This window comes from Pan troglodytes, chromosome 1, assembly GCF_028858775.2.
Source record: "Pan troglodytes isolate AG18354 chromosome 1, NHGRI_mPanTro3-v2.0_pri, whole genome shotgun sequence".
Lineage (NCBI taxonomy): Eukaryota > Metazoa > Chordata > Mammalia > Primates > Hominidae > Pan > Pan troglodytes.
In genome coordinates this window covers 208,876,233-208,900,043 of record NC_072398.2, presented here as the reverse complement: position 1 = coordinate 208,900,043, position 23,811 = coordinate 208,876,233, and the positions used below count along the sequence as shown (strand labels likewise).

The 23,811-nt window shown below is 57.5% G+C and overlaps 1 protein-coding gene across 1 annotated transcript; it reads right to left on the bottom strand.

The window, feature by feature from the left end:
* Window positions 1–410: 410 nt before the first annotated feature.
* On the bottom strand, window positions 411–23,527 carry WNT4 (Wnt family member 4). The gene is made up of 5 exons (XM_524597.8): window positions 23,300–23,527; window positions 10,091–10,326; window positions 1,913–2,044; window positions 1,679–1,821; window positions 411–982 (listed from the first exon to the last, which is right to left on the bottom strand). The coding sequence occupies exons 1-5, from the start codon at window positions 23,374–23,376 to the stop codon at window positions 515–517; spliced, it is 1,056 nt and encodes a 351-aa protein (XP_524597.5). The 5' UTR covers window positions 23,377–23,527; the 3' UTR covers window positions 411–514.
* Between the last annotated feature and the right edge of the window lie 284 nt (window positions 23,528–23,811).

The following is a 23,811-nucleotide window of genomic DNA, read 5'->3' as shown; positions in this document are numbered from 1 at the left end:
TCAGGGCATTTGAGAGACATGGCTTCTAGGCTCAAGCTGCCAGGAGTCCATGTGTATGTGTGCTGGAGAGTTAAGAGTTCTTTTTTCCAGAGGGTGTGACTTCCATCAAGTCGGTACCTATTTTCCCTGCCATAAGGCCCCCTCTTCCCCGATGACACGGTCAGTAGCCATGTGGTGGTAATACTCCTTGTTACTCCACCTTAAGTCTGCAAGTAGAAAAACGGACACAGATAACAACTGAGTGGTCAGTGGCAGCCACATGCGGGCAGCCAGAGGCACGAGCAAGGTCCCTTTGGTCAGTGGCAGCCACAAAGGCCCAGGCTTTGGGGAGGCCCTGGTTGGTGCCCTTGGGGTTGCCTGCCTGGTTTCGGCAATAAATAACATGAGGACCCAAAAACCAAACCAAAACAAAAAATACAACCAGTATCTCTTGGGGTAGGTGGTGGGAGACTGTTTAAATTATCGGCCTTCCCTGGGCCACTAGGTGGTTGCCGGCGCAGGGCTAGGCAGGCGGTCATCGGCACGTGTGCAACTCCACGAGCCGCTGGCACTGCCGGCACTTGACGAAGCAGCACCAGTGGAATTTGCAGCTGCAGCGTTCAGCCAGCTCCACCTGCGCCGTGTGGAAGCCACGGCCACAGCACAGCAGCTCACAGCCGTCGATGGCCTTGGACGTCTTGTTGCATGTGCGGCCCCTCGTGCCCAGCACGCCGCTGCGCATGTCCTGCTCACAGAAGTCGGGGCTAGGCTCCAAGTACACCAGGTCCTCATCTGTGTGCGGCTTGAACTGTGCGTTGCGTGGCACCAGTGCCCTGGAGGAGCCCACGCGGCGTGGCTCCACCTCAGTGGCACCATCAAACTTCTCCTTCAGTGCGTGACCCACCTGGCGGAAGGGCGGCACGGCTCGCCAGCACGTCTTTACCTCACAGGAGCCTGACACCCCGTGGCACTTGCATTCCACCCGCATGTGTGTCAGGATGGCCTGTGGGAGAGGGTGGGGGAGAGGGGCCATCAGGAGATGGCAAGGGAAGGCAGGGGAGGGGCCCTGGAGGCTGACAGCGGAGCATCGGGGTCCCTGGGGCTGACGCTGCAGTCAGATTTGCCGTTGTGCCTCCTCTTACGAATTACGCGGTACTGGGCTGCTAAGCAGTGTTGTGACAGGTGAACGAGGTACTGTCCCTGCACTTGGGGCACTGGGAGTTGAAGAAAGAGAAGCACTAAGGGTGGTGTCCTATCAACAGTGACTGACAGGTGTGGGGTGGGGAGAACACTGCTGCATTTAACCTCCACGGGAACCTTGGGGAGTAGGCATCCAGAAGGCAGGTGGCATTACAGTTAGGCACATGATCTTTGTGGTGATGGAGAGAAAGGTTCACATCTAGCTCTGCTGCTCTTTTGGGGAATGAGTGTGTGTGAGAGACAGGGATGGACACATATATGTATGTGTGTGTGGGGGCCATATGTATGGAGGGGGCCACTTACCCCATTCTGTAACACCTGCCTGCCTGTCTGTACCCCCCTGTGGCCTGTCCTGAACCCCACTGGCCTACAGAAGGTGCCAGGTGCTGGTGAGAGCCTGCACAAATGTTTTCTGAGTGGCCGTGTGGGTGGGAGAGTCTGTGGGGCCCTGCCCATGCTATCCCTACCCCGCTCTTGGTGGGGGGTAGTGCCACACTACCTTCCTGCCGGCCTCATTGTTGTGGAGGTTCATGAGGGCTCTGCTGGACGAGGCCCCCTTGCTTCTCTCCCGCACATCCACAAACGACTGTGAGAAGGCCACACCGTAGGCGATGTTGTCAGAGCATCCTGACCACTGGAAGCCTGGGGTGTGGTGGGCACAGAAAGGGCTGCGGTGAGTGAGGGCCAGGGCCAAGCCCCCTGCCCTCCCACTCTGACCACCTCCTGCACCTACCCTGTGGACTGACCCCATGCACCGTCCTGTCACAGCCGCACTTCTCCAGCTCCCCACTGCTGCACGCCCGCGTCACTGCAAAGGCCACACCTGCCGAAGAGATGGCGTACACGAAGGCCGCCTCCCGAGTCCCTGTGGGAGGCAGAGGGAGGGCAGGGCTGGGTCCCAGGGCTCCTCCCTGCACCCTCCTTTGTAGAGGGGGAGGGGCATATGGAGCCTCCTGCTTGCTGGAGGCCAGAAGGGAGCAAGACAGGCAGAAATCATGTGCTAGGCACCCCACGGTGCTTGTTCTTATCACACCAATAGCTGAATCTGCTTCCTTTACCAGGCGTGGCTTAGGGCTTTTCAAACGTGCAGATGCTGTCATCCTCACAACCACCCCAGGAGGCAAGTACTGTTACCATCTCCATTTAAACAGAGGCCCGGGGGCTTTTCCGAGGTCACTGAGCCAGCAGACAGTCTGGCTTCAGAGCTTGTGTTCCCAGCTCCTGTGAGAAGCCGTTCTCGCTCCCCCCACCAGAAGGTTCGTGAAGGTTTATGGAAGACCAGACAGGCTGGGAGAGGTGAACTGGCTTGCCAAGGCTGCAGGTAGAAAGAAGGCCTGGACTATAAACTCAGGTCTGGCCTGTTCCCCAGCTGGCCCCACTGGGCTCTGAGGAGTTGCCCTTCCTTATGTATGATCTTGCCCCTTCCTCTGAGACTGGGCCTGTTTCTGAAAATGTCTTGCTTCCTTAGAGTAAACCGTAATAACAACAGCTTCTACGTAACCCCCTAACCCCTACTGTGGCTAATTAGGAGATACCTATTATGCATAAGCCCTCCACCACTGGGGGCTTCATTGTCCCCCATTTTATAGACGGAGAAATGGAGGATCAGCCGGGGAAGGGATTTGGTCCCAGTCACCCAGCCAGAGAGCCATGGAACCAAGACTCAAGCACACGTCTGTCTGCCTCTGCCTCATGACTTCTCAGTGGTTCTATTTTGGTGCCCGCCCTCGTCCCTCGCCTGAATGGATGTTTTTATCCTCCTAAGAACTGTGCCTCGGGGGTGTAGCTGTTGTGGACTCTCTTTCTGGAGGTGGGGGGCAGTGTGTGAGCTGGAGTATGCACGGCCGGCTGGGTGTGTGACCAGACAGCAGACCATGCTCCCCTCCTGGGCCCTGTGAGGAGGGCCTCTGTACGCTGTGACTGTCCTTCTGTCTCTTGCCTGAGTGTCTGTGTCCGCAGGAGCAGAGGGGGCAGGTTTTGGCCCCATGGTTGGCAATTACCTCTGTGACATCCAGGCCTGTGCTCTCGGCTGCCCCAGGGAGCAGTCACCGTGGTCAGATGGAAACAATCACCTTCTCTGTGCCCCTGTCTGTGGACAGAGGCAGTAGAGGCTGAGCACTGGGGTGGGAGGCAGCTCAGTCCCCGACCACTCAGGACGCCCTGTTCTTGGTTCGGCCCTTGAGCTGGCGATAGTGCCCACCACCCACTCTCCACTGCCCACTCTCCACCCTGGCTTGGCCATTTTGGGCCAGCAATGGGGGGCTTGGCTGGAGCAATGGCGCCTCGACAGCCTGAGACAGAGTCTTCTCCGAGTTAATCGAGGTTAATAGCAGGATCATGTTGGTTGGTTTTATGCTGTGGCCGCCCAAAGAGAGACGACTTCAGTTTCTGGTATTTCTGGTATTTCCAGGCCTGAACCAGCACAAATCTTTGCCCCAAAGACCAAGGGGGAAGGGAAGTCAAAGCAGGAGACGGGGCTGGCTGATGAGACCGGCGGGTCGCCTCAGCCTGGCCTCGCGTGGTCCTTCCTCCTCTGCTGGTCTTGGCTCCCAGGCCACCCCGGCCCAACCCAAGCCCCAGGCTGATCTCCCCTGTGTACTGGTGGTCCCTGGGGTGCAGGGCCCCCAGGGAGGTTGCTCAGAGAGATCTCTGCCTCATTCCCCAAACCAACATTCATCCACCGAGACTCCAGGTTCATTTTGCCCTGGCTTTGGGAACAAGAACACTGGAGTTTTCTCAGCTCGGGAGCGGTCCTGAAGGAAGAGATTCTGGAAGGAAGATAATAATAACGAGCTAAAACTTACAGACAGCTTACCACGTGCTGGGCTCTGTCTAAGGACTTCACATGTGTTATATACTTGTCCCAACAACCCTATGAAGTAGATACTTTTCATCCTTCTTTGACAGATGAGGAAACTGAGGCACTGAGTGGTAAAGCAACTTGTCCAACAATACCCAGCCAGGAAGTGGTGGAGCTAGAATTTGAGCCCAGGCAGCCAGACTCCAGAGCTTTTAAACCTGACATTATTCTGCCTCCCAGAGGCTCTGAGCCCCTGGGAATACACATGCAGTTGATTCCACCTCCCACATATGGAGCCAAGAAGGGCTTCCTTAGGTCCACCCCAAACTTCACATGCTGTAGGACAAGCCCAATTCCCTCTGTGGGTTCTTTACTGGGGGACGGTGAACAGTTGGCCTCTGGGCTCAGCACAGGAGGACCCAGAAAGCCTGGAAGATGTGGGCAAGCATCTGTGCCCCTAAAGCTGACGGCAGCTCCTCCAGCCTTCTCTACCTGGTTCTGGTGTCCAGCCCTTGGACTCCAGGGTGGTGGCCCTTCCCAGCTCCTCATCTCTGCCCAGGTGCCCAGGCTGGAGCCCTGCTCGCTCGAGGAGGACCTGGCAGAGCACTCTCCTCAGGGGCCACTCAGATATAGAGAAAGAACTGTAGTCCACCTGGGCAGGTAGCAGCGGGAGGGGGGGGGGGGTTCCCCAGCAAGGTGGCAGATCCTGCTCCCTGGCCAGGGGCTTTCCAAGGGACGAAGGCAATCCTCGCCTTGTCCTTTCCTGGGCCAGGGGCCAGGGTAAGGCAGAACTCTATGGTGCCTTCTTCCGTTTTCACACAGCCATTTGCCCCTTCTCACACCCAGCTCCTTTCTTCCTGCTGTTCTTCCCAGAGCACCCCTGGCCTCTGACGTCACAGGCCTAAATACTGTGTGTCCTCTGGGTCCAGCCTCAATGCCACCTTTTCCAAGGTGCTAAGGCTGCCTGGGGCTGGGAATTCAGTTAACCCGTAAATCCACTAACAGCCACTCTTTCTGAGGACTTGCTATGTGCTGTCTAAGGCTCATGACAGCCTTAGCAATGAGCTCTCTACAGCTCTGCTCTGTGGAAGAAAAGGTGAGGCTTGGTGGCTTGTCCTGGGTTCCTCAGGCAGTAAATGGCCAAGTGGGGATTAGAACCAAGGCTTGTCGGACTCCAGGCCTGTGCTTTTCAGAGCGTATCACTTGTGAAGTCTTTCCCAGATATAGGAGAAGGAAGGATATTCAAGCAGTTAGGAGTGTTTGGAGAACTGGCTAAGGCTGAGTTGGACTGGCAATGAAGCCATAGGCTTGCTGATCCCCTGGGTGCCAGGGCACGTATCTTGGCGGAGGTGAGGCCAGCTGGAGTCCTGGGGAGGTGGGGCAGGACAGGCACTGTCTCCCAGGATAACCTTATCCCCCATTCTCCAACCTCTATCCCTGCCCAGTCTGCCTTTCCAGATTCCTTTACTCTCTTGGATGTGCAGAAACCTACCTTTTCTTGAAACCACCTCCAGGAAGCCCCTTTGGATTTAAGAGACAATATAGGATCAGGGAAAGAGCAAAGGTTTCAGAGCCAAAGTTGTATTGGATTCTCACTAGCAGTGTGACCTTTCTTTCTGAGCCTTCCTGAGTTGAGTGTTCTCGACTCTAACATGGGGATAATAATGCCACCCCGGCAGGCCAGACCTCGCACCTCTCTGCCTCCCTGCCCCATGTGGTCAGAATCAGGATGTCCCCCAGATTTATCTTCTAATTGTCTTGTGTGTGTCTGGCCACTGCAGCCTCAAGGCATTCCTAGTCTGGGAATGTCTCGGGGGTAACCCCTCCCCAGATCTTCTGTAACTTACAGCATCGAAAGGCTGGGTCACAGAGGTAACCCAGGAGAAAATAATGTTCTCCCCATCACTGGGTCCGGTGTGATGCCAATATTGAGGATAAAGGTGAGAGCACAGGTTCTAGTGAGGGACGCCCAAGACCACAGAGCATTTGCTTCTTAGGTCCAGGTGGTGCCACAGTCAGGAAGGTGTCCTAGATGGTTTAGACATGGGGAATGGACAGACAGGCCTGGGTTTGGACCCTCACTTTGCTATGGCCAGGGCACCACATGGCCTCCCAGTCACAGCAGTCAGACCCTGAAGGGGCCTCAGAATTCATCAAGTCCTTCATCTCAGGACAGGGACTTGCTCAAGGTCGCAGAACGAGACACGGTAGAGGCAGAGGAGGCCCGGTGCTGTCTACAAATGGAGGACAGCAGGAGAAGGGGAGTTTTTATTGCCTTTCCTGCCTCTCCCACCTGCCCAGGCACACCTTTGCCAGGCGCTATGGCCTCCCTCCCACCCTCACACCCTTTGGTTCATTCGATATTTATTGGTTTATTTGATATTTATCAGTTCAGTATTTAACGATCCATTCAATATTTATCAGTTACCTATTATGTGCAGGTCCTGCTCATTTAATATTTTAATATTTGTTGATTACCTATTATGTGCAGGTCCTGTTCTAGGGCTTGGGATTAAGTAGTGACTAAAATACAGAGGCCATCCCTCATCTAGCCCTGAATACCTGCTCAGCCAAGAACCACCGATCCCCGCCCTCCCGGCTGTGCCAGATACCATCTTTACCAAATTTTTGGTAGATTTTCAGCCTAGAACACACAGTTTTGCCCCGAATTACACACCTGCCTCATCATTCATCATCATTTCGCTGTCCATCTTGCCTCCAGGCCAGGAGCAGGGGAGGCTGTGAGACCTGGGGCAGTGCTGGCAGTGGGAGAGCACCCCCAGCCCTGAGCCGTGTGGGGGTCAGTTAGCTCTTCCTAGGCATCATCTCTCTGATCCTCACGGGAATCCTAGGAGGCTGGTCCTGGAGTGGTCAAGGAGGACACTGGGACTTAGAGAGGGCACGGACCTTCCCCAGAATCTCCCAGCCAAGAGTTGGCAGGCCCAGGGCTGGGGATGTTACCGCCCTCTGCTTGCCAAGTCTCCTTTCTCAGCTGTGATGTGGGAGAACAGCACTGTAAACTCAGTGTCACGAGGATGACCTGACATGATAGCACACCACAGGCCCTCAGCAAATGGGAGCTCCTCTCCTCTCAGACCCCGGGGTGGGTCTGGTCTGGCCTGCTAGCTTTGTCTTCCATGTCTGACGCCACAACCCAGCCAGGCCGCTCATGTATGCAGGCTCCGGCCATGCCCCCAGTCCTGAGAGGATGTGAGTGAGGCCCGCTTACACAGGCTACTGCAGATGACAGCAGCTGGTGACGGGAGGCGTGTCTACATGAAGTGCTTCCCATGCATGAAATCACTGTATCTTCGTGACAGCCTCATGAGGTGGGCCTATGTGTGGCCTTGTTGCGAGGCAAGGACACAGATGCTCAGGGGAGTGCAGGCACTTGTCCCAGGTCATCCTCGGCCTCACCCTTCCTCCATCTGCCTCACCAGCCAATCCCTGGACCTTCTGAGAGCAGTGCTTCCCTCTCAGACCTCAGGAGGGACAATCCCCTTTTCCTCTTAGTCAGTGGAGACAAATTAAGAAGTTTCCAAGAGGAATTTTACTAGGGAAGAAAACCAAAAACGTAAAAGGGAGGAGTTTGATGAGTGGGCAGAGCTCAGCCTCCTTCTCCAGGTGCGACTGGCACCTGCCGAGTGTGACTGGCTTAGTCTCGGCACCTTGACATGTCCCTCTCCAAAGGGGATTGGACGTTCGACTCCACCAGTCAGACTTTAGTCCAGAGCAGGTACCACCCAGGCCTAGTAGGAATCTCAGTGTCCCTCAGATGCTGAGCCGGTGTGGGTGCCCCCTTGGTTCCTCCCCCAAAGGTAAGGAGGGCTTCTCATGGGGTCCCGAGTACCCACGATGGCTTCAGGCCAGCATTGCCCCAGGCTACCTCCTTCCTTGCGCCTTTGAGTCCTCTCCCCTGACCTGCTTTCTGTCAGTAGATGACATCCACTGTCTCCTCCGTGCCAGGCTTTGCCACGTGCCAAGAAACAGGTCAATGAGCCATGAACCTTGCCTTCGAAGGGCCCGAGTCCTAGTGATGGGGGAGTGGAGTCGGGTGAGGAGATACGCATTTCAATCTAAAAGGTGTGCTAGAAGCAGTGTGAACACAAATGGCTTAGACAAAAATGTGTGTCTATATATAGAAATAGAGAATAACAAAGCAAATGGGTGAAAATGTAAGCTGTTGGTGAATCAAGTGAAAAGGATATAGGAATTACTTGTCCTACTTTTGCAACTCTTCTGTAAGTTTGAAATTATGATTTAAAAAAAAATCCCACAGCAAGAACAAAGAGCTTTGGAGCCCAGAGGGAAGAGCTGAGAAGGTGTCGTGGAGGAGGGAACTGCTGAGCCCTCAAGAAGGGGGCTTGGGTGTTTGGGGTGGAGGACATTGCATATGCAAAGGGAGGAGTGAGAGAGGGTGACAGCCTGCCATATGAAACCCTACCAATCTATCCACCAGTCTGTCCAATACACACCTACTGTGTCCAAGGGCTTCCCAGGCTCATGGGCTGCTGTTTGAGGCTGGTTCTGGGGCTCCATCAACCAGGCAGCCCTGTTATCCTGGGAGATCCTCCACTGCCAGGCTGCTCACTGGGTCTCTGTTGCTTTTCCAGAGCAGCGATGTTCAGCAATGCCAAGCGAGATCATGCCTTTTTGGCCCCTGCCAGCTCTTAGGAGAATGACTTCCAAATTTCTATCACAGTTGGTTTCTAGCAACATCCAAATGGTTTGCTACAAGCCCAGCAGCCCCGGCCGTCCAGGACCACAGGTGTCAGGAGAAGGGTTGGCCCAGGCAACCCCTTCCTGCTGCTTGAACAAGTCAAAGGGCCCTGTCGACGGATAGTGGCTCGGAAGTGCCAGTTTCATGCTCAGGAAGTAGAAAAAGGGGCCCATGGTTTAGAGTACTTCCTTGAGGGCGGGAGCTTGGCCGGCGACCTCTGGAGGAGACTTCCAGTTCCATAGACTGTTCTCTATGCCCTGGCCCCCCTGTCTTTGGCTTAATGCCATCTCACATTTCTGGTCTCAGCTGAGGACCAATCTCCTCGGAAAAGCCTTCCCTGAGCATCCCAGCCCCAGCCAGGGGTGGTGTCCACCCTGTGCTCCCACAGGCTCCCCTGGCCCATTGATCACAGCGTCTCCTCATCGAGGATAAGACCACAGACCTGGGAGCGGGACGGCCTGGGGTTGAGTCCTGGTTCTACCACTTTCTACTTTTTTTTTCTTTTTTTTTTTTGAGATGGAGTCTCGCTCTGTCTCCCAGGCTGGAGTGCAGTGGCACGATCTCAGCTCACTGCAAGCTCCGCCTCCTGGGTTCACGCCATTCTCCTGCCTCAGCCTCCCCAGCAGCTGGGACTACAGGCGCCCGCCACCACGCCCGGCTAACTTTTTTGTATTTTTAGTAGAGACGGGGTTTCACTGTGTTACCCAGGGTGGTGTCGATCTCCTGACCTCGTGATCCGCCCGCCTGGGCCTCCGAAAATGCTGGGATTACAGGCATGAGCCGCCGCGCCCAGCTGGCTCTGCCACTTTCTAGTTCTGTGACCTTGGGCAAGTTACTTAACCTCCATGTGCCTGTTTCTGTGCATCCCTGTATCTCAGGGTTGGCTATGCTGGAGGTGCACAATAGGGTTGTTCAGGTGTACCAAGGAATGGGATGGGCCCAGATACTGGAGGCCAAGTGCTGGGGTGGGAAGAGCAGCGGGCCAGGGGTCCAGAGCCTCGGGTCTGAGCTCTGACTGCTTCTCTTCCTCTGAGGAACCTTGGGCAAGTCAGTGGTGTCCCCTGCCTGAGCCTCAGTTTCTTCCTTAATTACCTGCTTACACTTCCAGGAGGCCAGCAGTGGAAACACGGTGCTCATTTGAGTGCTGCCTCAACACAGAGCTGCCGCCTCTTCTGATGGCCCCCATCCCACACACGCATCCCACCTGGATCATCCTCCTGTCCTGGGGCCCCCAACGCTCTGCATCCTTTATGCCCTCACTTGGGTCCTGTGCTGGTTTTGCTTCAGAAATGACCTGCAATAGTCCCGTTGCTCACGAGCGTCTCATTTCCTGCCGGGCCCATGCCCTGGCACCGCAGGCTCCCCTGCAGCCCCACACGCCCTTCCCTCACCTTGCGTCACCACCTTGCCGAAGACGGGCAAGGAGTCGAGTGTGGAGCAGTTCCAGCGCCGGTTCCGGAACTGGTACTGGCACTCCTCAATGGCCAGCTGGGCACCGCGGCGCACCGAGTCCATGACTTCCAGGTTCCGCTTGCACATCTGCACCTGCCTCTGGATCAGGCCCTTGAGTTTCTCGCACGTCTCCTCCTCTGAGATGCTCCCCACCGACGACAGCTTGGCCAGGTACCTGGGGAGAGGGTGACACGTGATGCAGAGCCCACCTCCTCATCTTTCCCGGTCCCGGACCAGGCCTGAGCTCCAGCCCGGGTCTCTGGGAACTGACTCGTCCCAGTGACTGGGCCTGGCTGCTGACTTCTCTCTGGATCCAGTTACAGGCCCTCTTGCCCGGCTCTAGGGGCACCAAGGGAGTGGAAATGCTGTCTTCTGCAAAAAGCCTCTATCTCAAGTTCAGCAAAGCAGGTGGCAGCAGTGGGAGGGAAGCTCATCGAGCCCCTACGGGATCCCTCCCTGCCCTGGCAGCCCCCGTGCCACTGTCTGTGCCAGGACGTCACCCCAGACCTGGCTATGGGATCCCACTGTTCCCTGCCGAGATGCCTTCTAGCTAGGAGGCTGGAGCAGCTGTCTGCCCAGGGTCTCTCTTTCCCTGTCCTAGGCAGGAACCCCAGTGATCCTTGGCTGACCTTCTGGCCACAAGACCAAGATCCTCACTGCCAGCCACATCCTAGGACCACCAGATGGAGACCAGTGTCATTGCTGCCACCCTTTAGAGGTGGGACAATGAGGGCAGTGATGGGCTAGAGGTCTAGGGATGGTCAGGTTATGGGTGGTGGTGGCGAGAGTGGGCTGTGTGGACGCTTCAAAAGCCAAGTGCAGCATGCTCTCCCTCCCCCAGGGGCTTGCCCAGCACACTGAGTCTCCCAAGGGTTGGGGATTTTCTAGGGGTTGGCTGTGAAGAAGCTGTTGCATCTTATAAAGGAAGCTGCACAAATTTCTTGTTGAAGAAGGATAAAGGGAAGGTAACTGCTCTTTGGGCCTCAGTTTCCTCATCTGTAGTAAGAGAAGGGACCACCGGTTCTGTCTGAGTGGAGGAACTGCTACCTGGAGCAAGAGGGATCTGTGTGAGAGATGGCCTGACACTGGCCCGAGGCAATGAGGCAGGAAGTCGCCATTTGTTTGCTGAATGAGGGAATGAATGAATGGTGACCAAATAGAAAAGCACACAGAAAGTCCTACTTATGGGAATTCTTTCTGATGATAAGAAGAAACTTATGGAAGTTCCATCAAACTTCTATGGAACTTGGGACTGGGCTAAGTACTTTACATTATTGCGTTTAATCCTCTCAGAAAGCCAACCAGCTGCCATTTAAAAGAGGAGGAAACTGAGGCACAGACATTTTAAGTAATTTACCTCATGTGCAGGGCTACACAGCCAGTGAGGTTGAGCAGGACTTGAACCTGGCATTTGCCTGGCTTCACAGCCTTGGGCAGAGACAGTATTCTCTGTGTGGCTCAAAGACTAGAATTGACACTGTGGCCAGAAGCTGCTGGGAGCTGGGTTTGTTCAACCCAAAGATGCAAGCCAGGGTGCAGCTGGGGAGCTGTCTCCCCATCCCTGGAGGTTTGCAGGCGGCAGCTAAATTTTATTTGTCAGGTATGTGGGTTGGACCAAGTGACGGTTCTTGAATCTGGCTGTGCATCGAAACGTGTGCAGGGTTTGTTGAAAGTGGAGGTGCCTGGGCCCCAGTCCCAGTGGGGGTTGGTGGGCCTCTGAGGTTAATTTAATGTGCCTTAGGTGCACCTGGGAGGCTAGGTGGGCACTGGCCTGGAGAGCAGTCTGCATAAGTATGGGTGATGTTTCCTTCTCAGCCATAGGGAGCTCTGACTCAGGGATGCCACTGTCCTCCTCACTGTGGCATTGATCCCCAGGATGTTTCCTTTTCCCCGTGGCTGTGGAGCCTGAGCCTGGCTTTCCTTATCTGTAAATGGAGATAACGGTTCTCACCCAGAGGGCTGGCAAGAGGAATGCCCGTGATTTGCTGTGTGATGCACCTGGCTGTCAGCTGGGCACATCCTAGGTGCCAGGTAATTGTGGGGGCAAGTGCACAGCATGGGGCAAGTGCAAAGTAGATGGTCTCAGGCCGAAGAAGGCCAACCTCCCCTCCCCACCCCCTGCATTCCTGGTCTCCCAGGGGCCTCCCCGCCCCTCCTTCCTATCTACCAGGTGGTTCCCAGGGGATGCACAGACTGGTGGTGTCCTGACAAGGCCCAGGCAGGAGCTCGGAGCCCCTTGGAGGGAAGACAAGGGCAGGAAGGGGGCTGAGAGGCAGCAGAGGCTGCATTTGAAAGGGGAGGGGCCCACCCGTCTTCTCAGCCCTGCCTGGGTGCTCTTCCTGCCTGTGCCCAGCCAAGGGGTCGCCTGTGGAGCTAGTCCCACCTGTTGCTCTTGGCCTGCAGGGGGCGCCAAGAGCCCGGCTACTGGCGGTGGGCCAGGTCCACGTTCAGGCCACAGGTGTCCCTCGGTGGGGGGACAAGGAATTGAGCCTGACGTTGGATCCTTTCCTGCTCAGACCGAGGCTTGGCGTCTTGGAGAAGGGTGGGGGCCCTGTTTGCTCTATGATGTGGGGGCACAGAGCTGGCCCATCCCCAACTCAGTCTCTGCTCCCACAGCATGCAGCCAAGAAGGCTGCATCTGGCTGTGCTGGGCCCTGGGCTCTGGTCAAGGGAGGCACCCAAGGGCAGGGGTTCTCTGGGCAGGGGGGGCAGCCTCTGACCCACCATGACCTTGGGCAAGTCCCTGCCATACTTGGAGCCTGTCTCCTCATGGGTACAGTAAACTGGTGGGTCCATATGGCCTTTCCCACTGTCGGAGTTGGTGGGCCTCCTTCTACTGGCAGGGTGGGGAGTGGCCGGGCCTCAGGGGCCTGCTGGCCCCATGCCAGGCTGATAGATGTGTCTCTGCCATTGAATCAGTAGTAAGATGGACCAGGGGAGCCACCTGCATCCCCCCACCCAGGCTCAGAACGCAGCAAGGGGAGACTGGCTGAATGACAGTCGCAGGGGCTTAGGGTGAGCTGCTGGGCTGCCGTGGCCGTGAGTCACTGGGCCAGCTTCCAGGAAGGAGCTGAGCAACCTCTTCCGTTGGCACCAGTGCCCACCCCCAGCCCCTGCCTTCATCTGGCACAGCAGCTGTCCCCTTCCGTACACACGAGGCCCAGCCCCATCCCCACCCCTGTTCCCCCAGACCCCAGGGTCTCGCCCGGGCAGGGCTGGGTGCCAGGGCTGGAAATGGAACCGGGCACCAGCTCTAGAGAGTGAGAACCCCAGGCATTACAGGCCCTCATCCACAATGTTTCTGCTTGCCCGTTTCAGTATCCAACTAGCATTTGGCACCATTTCACAGATGAACAAACTGAGGCTACGGAGATAAAGCAACTTGCTTAAAGTCCCACAGCTAGAGCGGCGAGCTGCAGTGCAAACCCAGCCCTAACTCTCAACTCTCTTTCCTCTGTACCTGGCTGTGGATATGCCCCATTTACCTGCTGAGGGGGGCTAACACTGCCCTTGGTGCCTCACACAGGGCACAGTGCACAGAAGGTGTTTAATAAATGCCTGCAGCAGGATGGAGGGCTCTGTCCTGACAGGGTTCCCTCTGCTTCCCTCCTGGCAGAGTGCTCAGGATGGGGAAGATAAGGATGAGGGAGGAATGTGGGGGCTGCTGTGGTCTTTTGATCTGCTGAGAGCCTGGAGACCCATCAGGGCGAGGCCTGATTAGTACTGGACACCTTAGGATTCCCAGTGCCCTAGGGTGGCTCAACCCCAGAGACACGTGTGCCGTCCGCTGACCCTGGAGCTGGACCAGGCTCAAAAAGGGCACCAGCCCTTTCTAGGGGTGACAGAGAGCCAGGGCGTGATGGGTGGGCCGGGCCAGGCTGTGCAGGGCCTTGGCCATCCCTGAGGCTTCTCCTGTCGTGGCTGCATTGCCCCAATTTAGGCTCCTTCCTGCCACCACGGAGTACAGGCTTAGCAATTTGCCACCTGCTGCCCTGGCCACCCAGGACTCTCGCCATGGCCATGCCGTTGATCAGGTTACCCCACCAGCCCAGACCGCCCCTGCTGCTGCTACCAGCCAGCTCATGCCCTGATCTTCTCCAACGAGGGCTGCAGGTCCTGCAGGCTCCTCCCAGGAGGCCCTCCCCGAGCCCGGCCCGTGCCTACAGCCTGCGAGGCTGGAGGGCCCTTGCCCTGCCAGGGAGATCAGATCCTCTCAGCCACCTGCTGTTTTCATTAGAAACTAAAATTAGCTGGGCTTGTCCCAAGCTTTTCCAGGTTTGCTTGCTTTTTTAAAAAAATATACAAATTCCTAGAGGAAAATCTGCACCTCTGCGACTCCTCCCGGCTCTTACGCTGTGAGTCAAGAGGAGAGGGGACGGGAAATAGCTGGAGCATTTGGGAGGCCAAGCAGATCAGTGTCGTGGGTCCCAGCCCTGCGGGTGTCCAGGTGGGGGCTGGGACGCCAGTGCAGGCCTCTCTGCCCCCTCCCTTTGGCCTCCCTGCCTGCCTGGGCCACATTTAGAGCCTCCTCAGGAGCGGTCGTGCCTGCGATACCAGGGAGGAAGGAGGCCAAGTGGGTGGGAGGGGGAGCCGGAAGAAAACGGAGTGGCTGCTGAACAGAGCTGCCTTGGGGGATGCGGGCCAGTGGGGGCGAAAGTGACCACAGTCCCCATCCAGGACTGTGTTCTTAGGGGGATGGTACCTGGTTTCCCAAGATCCTAACCATACCCCCCACTCACTTTTACATCTTTGAATGTTTCTATAACCACAGTCTTGGTATCCTGCTGTGCTCCCCCTGATGGTGCCCTAGCCTTGGAGACCCTTGTCTTTTGGCATGGCAGGCAGTGCAGAAAGGACATGGACCAGGGACTCCTGGGTCCAAATGTCATCCTTGTGTTGCTTGAAGCAAGTTAGTGAACACCTCTGAGCCTCAGCATGTTCATCTGTAAAGTGGGGAGACTGGAATTCCTGCACGCAGGAGGCCTAAATGAATGAAATGTGTGTGCAGGAGATGCTCGTCCCTGCTGCAGCATTGTCCTAGCAGCACCTTCAAGATGCTCACTGTCATCGGTGCCGTCACCACCCCTCCCACAGCCTCTCCCAGTTCCTCTGGCCACCCCTCTGCTGCACCCCAGACCAGACCCATGCTGACTTCTGCTCATTTGTGTGTGTGTTTTTTTGCTTGGGTCTCTTGGCCCTCTTAGTCCTGGGTTCCCGGTCTTTTTTTCAGCTGATCATGCCTGAGAGGTGGGACACGCTCCCCCGGGGTACAGTGGATGACCTCAGCAGCCATCCCAATGGCAGGCTTTTGACAGAGTCTCCAGATGAAGTCTGCAGAGTTTGACGATGTGTTTCCTGGCGACTGTCAGTCAGACCCTGTGAGGCTGGGGAGTGTGAGAGATGGGTGGAGGGGATGGTGCTGCTAGGACATCAAGAGCTGGGACACTGGGGTGAGGGCAGGGACAGTGGTGTACAGGACAAGCTCAGGAGTGTCAAGGGGACTTGGAAACCATTTGTGGGCATCACAGAGTGGATGCATGGGACCTTCACTTATACTCTGCAATCAATAGTCATGTGCTTCAGTATGTCCTTAGTGCAACAGCACAGGGCTGGCTAGGCAGGTGTCTTCCCCTCTGTTTCGCAGATGAGGAAAATGAAGCTCAGAGAAGCATGTGTTTGAGCCCATGCAGCCTGCAGTGGAAGGTCAGGATTTGAAAACAGGTCACTCTGGCTCCTAAGCCAAAGATGACCCAGGGTACTGAGGCATGAAGTTTGGCAGTCAACAGACAGTGACCTGAGGGAGGAGGCCTGATTCTTCCCTTGATGGGTCTTTCTAGAGCCCCATGTCTTTTCTGAACTACAGTGAGGTGTCTGGGCTGTGTTCAGGAGTAAGGGGTGCTGGGGACAGATGTCTGGGTGGTTATGGGACTGCCTGGACAGTGTGGAAGCCTGTGGTCTCTGTAGCTGTTGGGGCCATGGAAGGGTTGCTGCCACTGGTCCAAAACCCCTGGAGGGGCAGGCTTTGGAGACACTCATGGTGGTTTGCAGGGCAGTGGGTGCTGCCTTCACCCCTCAGCCTTAGCATGGTCCTAGGTCTCTCAAGGCCCAGGCCAAGTCCTCTTGGCCTCAGGTGCATTTCCTCAGGCAGAGAGAGAGAACGGCCTCCCCTGGAACCCAGGCCTCCACCGCCAGTGCACACCACTCTGCACCTTTGGGCCCCTTTCCCTCTTTCCTGTCTCCTGGGACCCCTCGCTCCCATCTCCTATCCTTGGAAGCCTCAGTGCCCTCATTTTCTGACTCTTGGTTTCCCAATTCTCATTACTTCCAGTATCCTGGTACCCTAGCCCCCTACATTTCACTCCTGAGGGCTCTGTGTCCCCCACTTCCTGTTTGGGAGCCCCCAACCCCATTTCCCATCTCACTGTATGTATTCCCAGCGAGCTGGTGGCTGCCTCAGGGCCACAAAGTAGCCCCTTGGACCTGAGCCTGGATGGCCCCAGAGCTCTGCCAGGTGAGAACTTGCCTTCTCTCCCTGAGGCAGGTGTGTTGTTGGGGGGAGTGGGTATCAAATTTAAGGCTGGCCTGACCTCACCTTGTCCCCCGATTTGCCAGCAGAGAGCTCTTCCTTTGCTAGACGCATCCGACCTGTGTCCCCACAACCTTTCATGTCCTGTGGCCACTGACCCATTGAACTGTCCTCCCTGCTGGGCTGAGGGAACCTGGGGTTGGGGAAAGAGGAGGGACAGGTGAAACCCCAGCAGAACTGTCCAGAGCCAGTGCTGGCCTCCTGGAGTGAGGCTCCCGGTTTCTAGTGAGTTCATCGGCCTTGGGGGATACCTTCCAAAGGCCCAGTCCTAGGAGAGCCTGTGGCTGAACCCCTACTTCCACCCCCACCAGGGTGGGGCTCATCCCCCCAGCAGAGAATAACTGGCTTGGGGTACAGGGCTGCAGGGCTGCTGTCAGCGGCTGCGGGAACAGCTCTGGGAGACCTGGGATGGAGTCCTGGTTCTACCACCGCCATGCTGTATGGTCCTAAGTGCCCAGAACAGGGCCTGATGTGAGGAAGTGCTCGACATGTTTGCCTGGGGGCATCCCAGGCCCTCCCTGGCAGGAAGGTTCCCCAGGGGGTTGACTGAGAATCCCCAAGAACCCCCTCACTCTCATGCCTCGAAGCTTGGGTTGCCGGAACAGCTGGGCACCCGACTCAGGAGGGGTTATTCTGCTGTCTCCAGCCCTTAGGGAAGGGTCTCTAGGGCCCAATCCTGGGATTTCAGGGCTTGTATGTGAACAAATTGAGAAATAGGGTCTGAAGGGACCATTCACAGTCATCTCAGGGAAGGGCCCTGAGGCCCATCAGCATTCCTGCTGTTCTAATGGGCCTCTCCAAAGATACATGTGAGCTGTCCGAGGCTCCTCTCCCCTGGAGGACGCATCCCTTCCTCCTCCCACCTCCCTCCCGCTCTCTCCTCAGACCAGGTCCCCTCCTCTGCGGGGTCTGACTTGGCAGGGAACTTTCAGAACACAGTTTGGTTTCAGTTTGCCAGGACATGGGGGAGGGGGAGCTGGTGGGGTCACGGCAGGGAGCGAGCCGTCCCGAGTTTGGCTGAATCACAGAAGATGCAGTTCAGGACTCAGAGATAAAACCTGGCAACTCCTGTGGAAATCTGGAGAGCAACCCTGGGGTCGCAGCTCTGCCTGCAGCTGCGCCTGCTCCATGCAGTGGAGGGGTGACTGGAGGGCCCACGGCAGGCAGCTGTCACCCCACCCATGGCTCCCTGGCCAATCTGCGCCCCACTGGCTCAGCCCAAGCCCCTCTTCCCAGAGGCAGGAACAAGAGGAGGAGGCTTGGTGCAAATGCTCAGCTTTCCCAGTGTACCCACAGGGCCTGAGTTGGGCGAGTTTCAACAGGTTTGGGGAGCACTGTCTTGTCAGATGCTTGCTGTGTTGCTCAATTGCTAATCCAGGGCTGAGGGAAGAAAGTCAAACCATAGCAGACAGCTGGGTCATGACTGCTGCCTGAGCAACCCCCTCGGGCAGAGCCTGGTCCTGGGGCGCTGCAGTGCTGGGGGAGAAACACTCAGCCTGGCTCTCAGGGTCTGTTTCGGCCCAGCAGTGAGGGGCAGAGCAGCAGGTCGGGGGGGCAACAGACACACTTCCTGCCACCCACCTCTGTGCCTTTTAGTATCACCTGAGCCTCAGGGCAGTGGAGCAGAGCCTTCCTCCTACTGCAGGCCTTTGAAGATGGGCTACCATTGGACAACAGCTGAGAACCCTCTAAACAAGCCCACCTTTCATTCATCCATCAAAGACTGGCTGAGCACCTAGTACCTGGCAGGCACGTGCCAGGCACTGTGAGATATTCAGAGGTGTTTATGCCACAGCCACGGCCTCCAGATGTTTATAACCTTGTAGAAGCAGTAAAGAAACCACATGATTAGACTAGAGTTATATATAATATGAAACGGTTCTATAGGCAGGGGATGAAAGCTGTAAAATCTGGACATGGGAGAGCAGTTCCAGTCCTGCTTCTGATTTGCAGAATGACCTTGGGGAAGTCATTGCACGTCTGGGCCTCTGAAGTGGGGCTGAAAGTAATCTACACTCCTGTCCTCTGAAAGTGGTTGTGGTGAGGCATGGAGGGGAGGGTGTGTGGTTCAAATGGGTAATGGTTGTGAAAGATCTTTGCAAACCATTGATTCCTGGGGGAATGATTTTGCCCCCCCCAGGGGACATTTGGCAAAGTCTGCAGACATTTTGTGTTGTCGCTTGGGGGGATGTTACTGGCTATCTAGCCGGTAAAGGTCAGGGATGCTGCTAAATATCCCACAATGCACAGAAGAGACCCATACAGAAGACTCATCCAGTCCCAAATATCAGTGATATGGAGGTTGAGAAATCCTGGTGTAAACTGTAAAGTACTGTGGGGGTGTTTGTGATTGTAATTCACTGCCCAGAGCCACGGAGGAGCCCTAAGGAGATGGATTTTTGACTATTTAGAGGGGAGAGAGGGATCTTTTAAAGCTGGGAATCAAGGGGACACTTCCTGGAGGAGGTGGGCCACATCTTTACCTGTGTGTTTGGCACTGCACATCTGGGCTGGCCGTGCCCCATCCCTGCCCCAGGGAGTTGTGCCCAGAGTGTTGGGCTTCACTCCACCCAAGGCCAAGGGAGATATAAACTGTCCCCCGGCCCCCGGGCAAGCAGGCTCAGGGGAGCTTGGCCCGAAGTCGCACACCAGTGGGAACTCAAAGCCAATGGAAAGCATGATGCGTCCTTCGCTGCCCCCAGGGCACGGAAAGGTGCTCCCAGCAGCAACTCCTCTGCCTGGCAGGATTGGCTTGTGAGCCAGGCTAGGTCTTCCTGACTCTGGGAGGCTCCTGCGGGGGCCCTTGTTGAGCAAGGGGGTTGCAGCCTAGGATCCTACCTGTGTTAAATCAGTGGATCTGGGTGGGACAGCCTGGGATAAACAGGGCTTGGGAGCAGCAGCCTGAAGGCCCGTTTTCTCCACCACCCCTATCAATAGGGACGCAGCCCTGCAGCTCCCTGACAGCAGCCCTTGCTTCCGGCAGCTGCCAGCGCTGCCATTTCCATCAGCGTGCCTGGCCCAGTGCCAGCTTGCCACACGCATGGGCTCGCTCTTTCTTCCCAACCACCATTGTGCACCATTTGCATCAGTGGGCTCCATTTTACAGATGAGAAACCCGAGGCTCGGAGAGGTTAATAACCTGTCCAAGGTCACTCAGCTGGGCAGGGCAGAGCTCGGTTGGATCTCAAAGACCCACTTCTTGGCCATGCCACCGGCCTGCCTCTGAGTGCAGCGTGGTCCCCCTCCCCTCACCCGTGGGATTCTGCTAGAACCCCACTACCCCACTACCTTCCTCAGAAATCCACAGTCCTGAAACCTTAGCTTATTTATTCCCTAACCCTCCCCAGCACTTCCATTTGGGGTTCAGAACGATCTGCTGAGGACTGTGGCCCCAAGGGAGGAAGGGGACACCCAATATGTGGCCCAGAGCTGGGACTGGAACCCAGGTATCCTGACTCCCGGTACAGCCTCAGTGCAGGGAAGAGGGGACATTAGAAACATTTCTGAGCTCAGGTCCGTGGCAGGGCAGCCTCCTTATGGGCAGAGTCCCAGCCTTCCCCCAGGGACTCTTCATCCATCGGGCCCTCCCTCAGTGGTGGGAGCCGTCACAAGCTGTCAGCGGGCTCCTCTGGGTGCCAGACGAGAGTCTAATCAACAGCTCCCAGCTTCTCTGGGCCTGCCCAGGCCTCAGGCTGCCCTCCCAGCTCCAGGCTCCATCCTGCCCAACAGCTGCACGCAGCGGGACACCTGGCCTCCCCACCAGGCCACCTGCCCTTCTGAGACAACAGATAGTCCTGGCTCTCACCACTGGCCAGCAGACCCACCCTGGACTCCAGGGTATTGGGAGGCGAGCGGAACCTAGACCTTGCTCCTTGGCAGGTGCTGTCAGCTATCCTCTCGGGGCCAGGCCTCCTCATACCTCACACTTGAAAAGACACAGTGCCAGCCATCATGCCTGCATGGACACCTGCCTGCCCGAAGCTTTTCCTTCTAGAGGCAGCTTTTCAGTCGGACACCTCTGGCATTTACCAGCTGGGTGACTTGGGCAGTTACCTCTGCGATCCCCAATCTTCTCGTCTGTAACGGGATTGAAACGTTGTTGGGATTTAGATCATGCTGTGGGAGTCATTATAATAATTATTATTGTCATGATCATACAGTCTTCAGACCAAGTCTCCCTCTGTGCCTGCTCGGGCTCACGCTCAGCTCTTTCCTCTGACAGCCATAGAGCATGTGCCCTGTTCCACCCAGTCGTGGTTTTATCATGTCTTTCTACCTAGACTCCAGGCTTGTGGGAGGCCAGGCTGTGACATCCATTTCCCCCAGAGCTGCCATTCCTGGCCAGCTGATTGTTCGACAGAGGTTGATAAATATTGGACCCAACCTTGGTATGTGCCCAGTGTCTTCTCCTTCATAGCCTCTCTGGTTTGGGAGGGTCCTGGGAAGCCTCTTGTTCCTCTTGCCTTGGGTGGAGCAGAGAGACCCTTGGCTTGAAGCCGGGGGTGGAGCAGGAGTGAGCTGGGTCATCCAGAGACCTGCTTCGTGGCAACCTGAACCATCACCGTTGCAGAGAACAGGTTTGCCAACCTCTCTTCTCCTAGGCTGCCCCTCCTCACCCCACCCCCAACAGCACAGGCAGGAGAACTGAGTTGTTGGAATTCCCCACAGTTTGCATGATCCAAAGCCGAGGCTGCCTTCCTGGCTGGGATTCTGGGGGTGGACATGGGTGAAGGTGAGTGGTGATGCCACCGGGCCATGCTGGCTCCACTTTGGGACAGCTTCAGGGAAGGGGGTATAGGGTCACTGCCTGGGAGTCAGAACACCTGGGTTCAGTTCTCAGCTCTGAGTTTGGGCAAGTAGCTTCCACTCCCTAGGCCTCAGTTTCCTCATCTGAGTCAAAGATGAGATGCTCCTGAAGGACTTTCCACTGCAGATGTCGCTGTCTTCCATGTAGGCCTGGGCCAGACGCTTGGACTGCCACTTTTTTTTCTTTGTTTTTTGTTTGTTTGTTTGTTTTTTGTGGCTTTGGTGGTGCTGGGCAGGTGAGACACAGTTCTTGCTCCTCCTGATGCTCAGATCTGTTTTGGAGACCCCCGCTCTGAACCCATGCATTCAAGAACCAGCTCCAGGGACACCCAGGGTCCTCCAAGTCCAAATCAGCTCCCTCCCCAGCTCTGTGACCCAGGCTCCATTCAGGGGGTGGCCTGCAGGGGGGCAGTGGGAGAAGGTGGTGGTGCCTTGCTTTCTGTACACTCTGCCACTGCTCCTGAAGTGTTAATCAAATTAAGTCTCCAAGAAAAACAAAAGCTCCGCAGCCACTTCGGGCTGCCTTGGAGTCGTTTGCTCTCGGAACAGCTGGGAGAATTCCACATCACCTCCGTCCCCCAAGCCCTGGGTGGCTCTGACCCCAACGAACACACTCCTTCCAGCCTGGAGGGCTCTGGCTGGCCACAATGACCTCATAGCAACAGCCATTGGACACTTGGGGCAATTTCATGGGAGATATTTGTTCTTTGGTCTTGATGCAGAGAGAATTTTTTCCTCTCTCCCTGTCTCCATGGAAACCCCAGCTACACTGTTGGCGATCCCCCTTCCCACCCCATGCTTTTCAGATCAATATTGGAGCTTGGCTCCCCACTGGCTGCCCACAGCGGATGGTGGCAGAGCTCTGGGCAGGAGGAACTGGGGCCAGGGTTAAGCGCGGGGCATGGGGAACTGTCCCTGAGCGGGGATGAAAGGAGCGCAGGTCCGCTTGCTCCCTGTCCACCCACTCACTGGAGCTCATCCCTTTAGTCTCCCTCCCTGCAGCAAACCTTCCGCCCCTACCCAGGGAGCGCCCTGAGCGCAGATCCAGTCAAGGAGAAACAGACAGGTCACCAGCGGTTACCACCCCTTCCTCCTTAGGCTAGACACGGGGAGGTGGGGGGCCGTTGTCTTCTTTAAGGTCTGGACGGAGTTTCTTCCTGCCCCGGGGAAAAACCAAGGCCCGGCCAGCGCCAGCGCCAGCCCCGGGCCCTGGGAGACCAGGCGTCCTGGTCCCTTCCTTCTGTCTCCGGCTCCCGCCCCCCAAGCAGAAACAGGTCCCTGCACGCCTCCAGCCCAGCCCGCAGCGCGGCGCAGCTCGGCGCTGGGAGCTCGCTCCGGACTTCTCGGGATTAACCTGCTATTATGTCCCGGAGCCCTTCCCTGCAATGGGCTTCCTCGGCGACCTGTCAGCCCGGCTGGACTGCACCCCGCGTCCGGCGCCCCTCCCGGGCCACCGCCCCGCGCTCGCACCCCTGGCGCCCTCGAGCGCCCCGAGCCGCCTACCGGTGCGGACGCCGCCACCGCCACCCCTGACGCCTCTGGGCAGGGAGCCGGACCGGGGCAGGAGGGGACCCCGGGTGTGCAGAGGGACGTTCGGGCCGTGGCGGCGGCAGCGGAGCGAGCGAGCCTCCGATCCCGCGGCCGAGACACCTGCCGGGCTGCCCCGCGCCCGCTGCCCCGCGCCGCCTGGCACCGGCCGCTGCCCCCGGGGCCTGCCCTGCCCCGCCCCGCCCCGCTCGGCCCCGGCCAGACTTACAGCCAGTTGCTCGCGGCGGCTGAGAAGACGGCGAAGACGAGGAGGCGCAGCGAACGCAGGCACGAGCGGGGACTCATGGTGCCGCCGCGGGCGCCCGGCCCGGGGCAGCGGCTGCGGCCGCGGGGGGCCTCCCGTCGGGGCTGCAGGTGGGCGCCCGCGGGCGGGCCGGGGCGCGCGCGGCCGGGCTCTGCCTCTGTGTGCCTGCCGGCAGCCTGCCCGCTGCTGCGCCCGCTGCCCGGCGCGGACCAGACTGTCAGCGCCGCCCCAGAGCCGGGATGCGGCGGCGGCGGCGGCGGCGGCGGCGGAGGCGGGCGGGCGGGCGGGCGGGCGGCCGGGGGGGCGGGCCGGGGGCGGGCCGAGGATGGGGTTACCTGGGCGGGCCCAGCGGCCCGGGACACCCCCCGGGGGCGGGCCGGAGCGGCGGCGGCTGCCGCCCTAGCCCGCGGGACTGGGCTGCTCCGGGGGCCTCCCCGGCTGGGCGCTCCGGAGGACTTGGGGCCCGAGCCCGCTCC

Bases quoted from the DNA above. Each gene is read 5' to 3' on its own strand.
- WNT4 (XM_524597.8), bottom strand. From the start codon at position 23,376: ATGAGTCCCCGCTCGTGCCTGCGTTCGCTGCGCCTCCTCGTCTTCGCC. The intron at 10,327-23,299 runs GTAAGTCTGGCC...CCCTCTCCCCAG, and splicing joins GCCGCCGCGAGCAACTGGCT to GTACCTGGCCAAGCTGTCGT. The intron at 1,822-1,912 runs GTAGGTGCAGGA...ACCACACCCCAG, and splicing joins GCATGGGGTCAGTCCACAGG to GCTTCCAGTGGTCAGGATGC.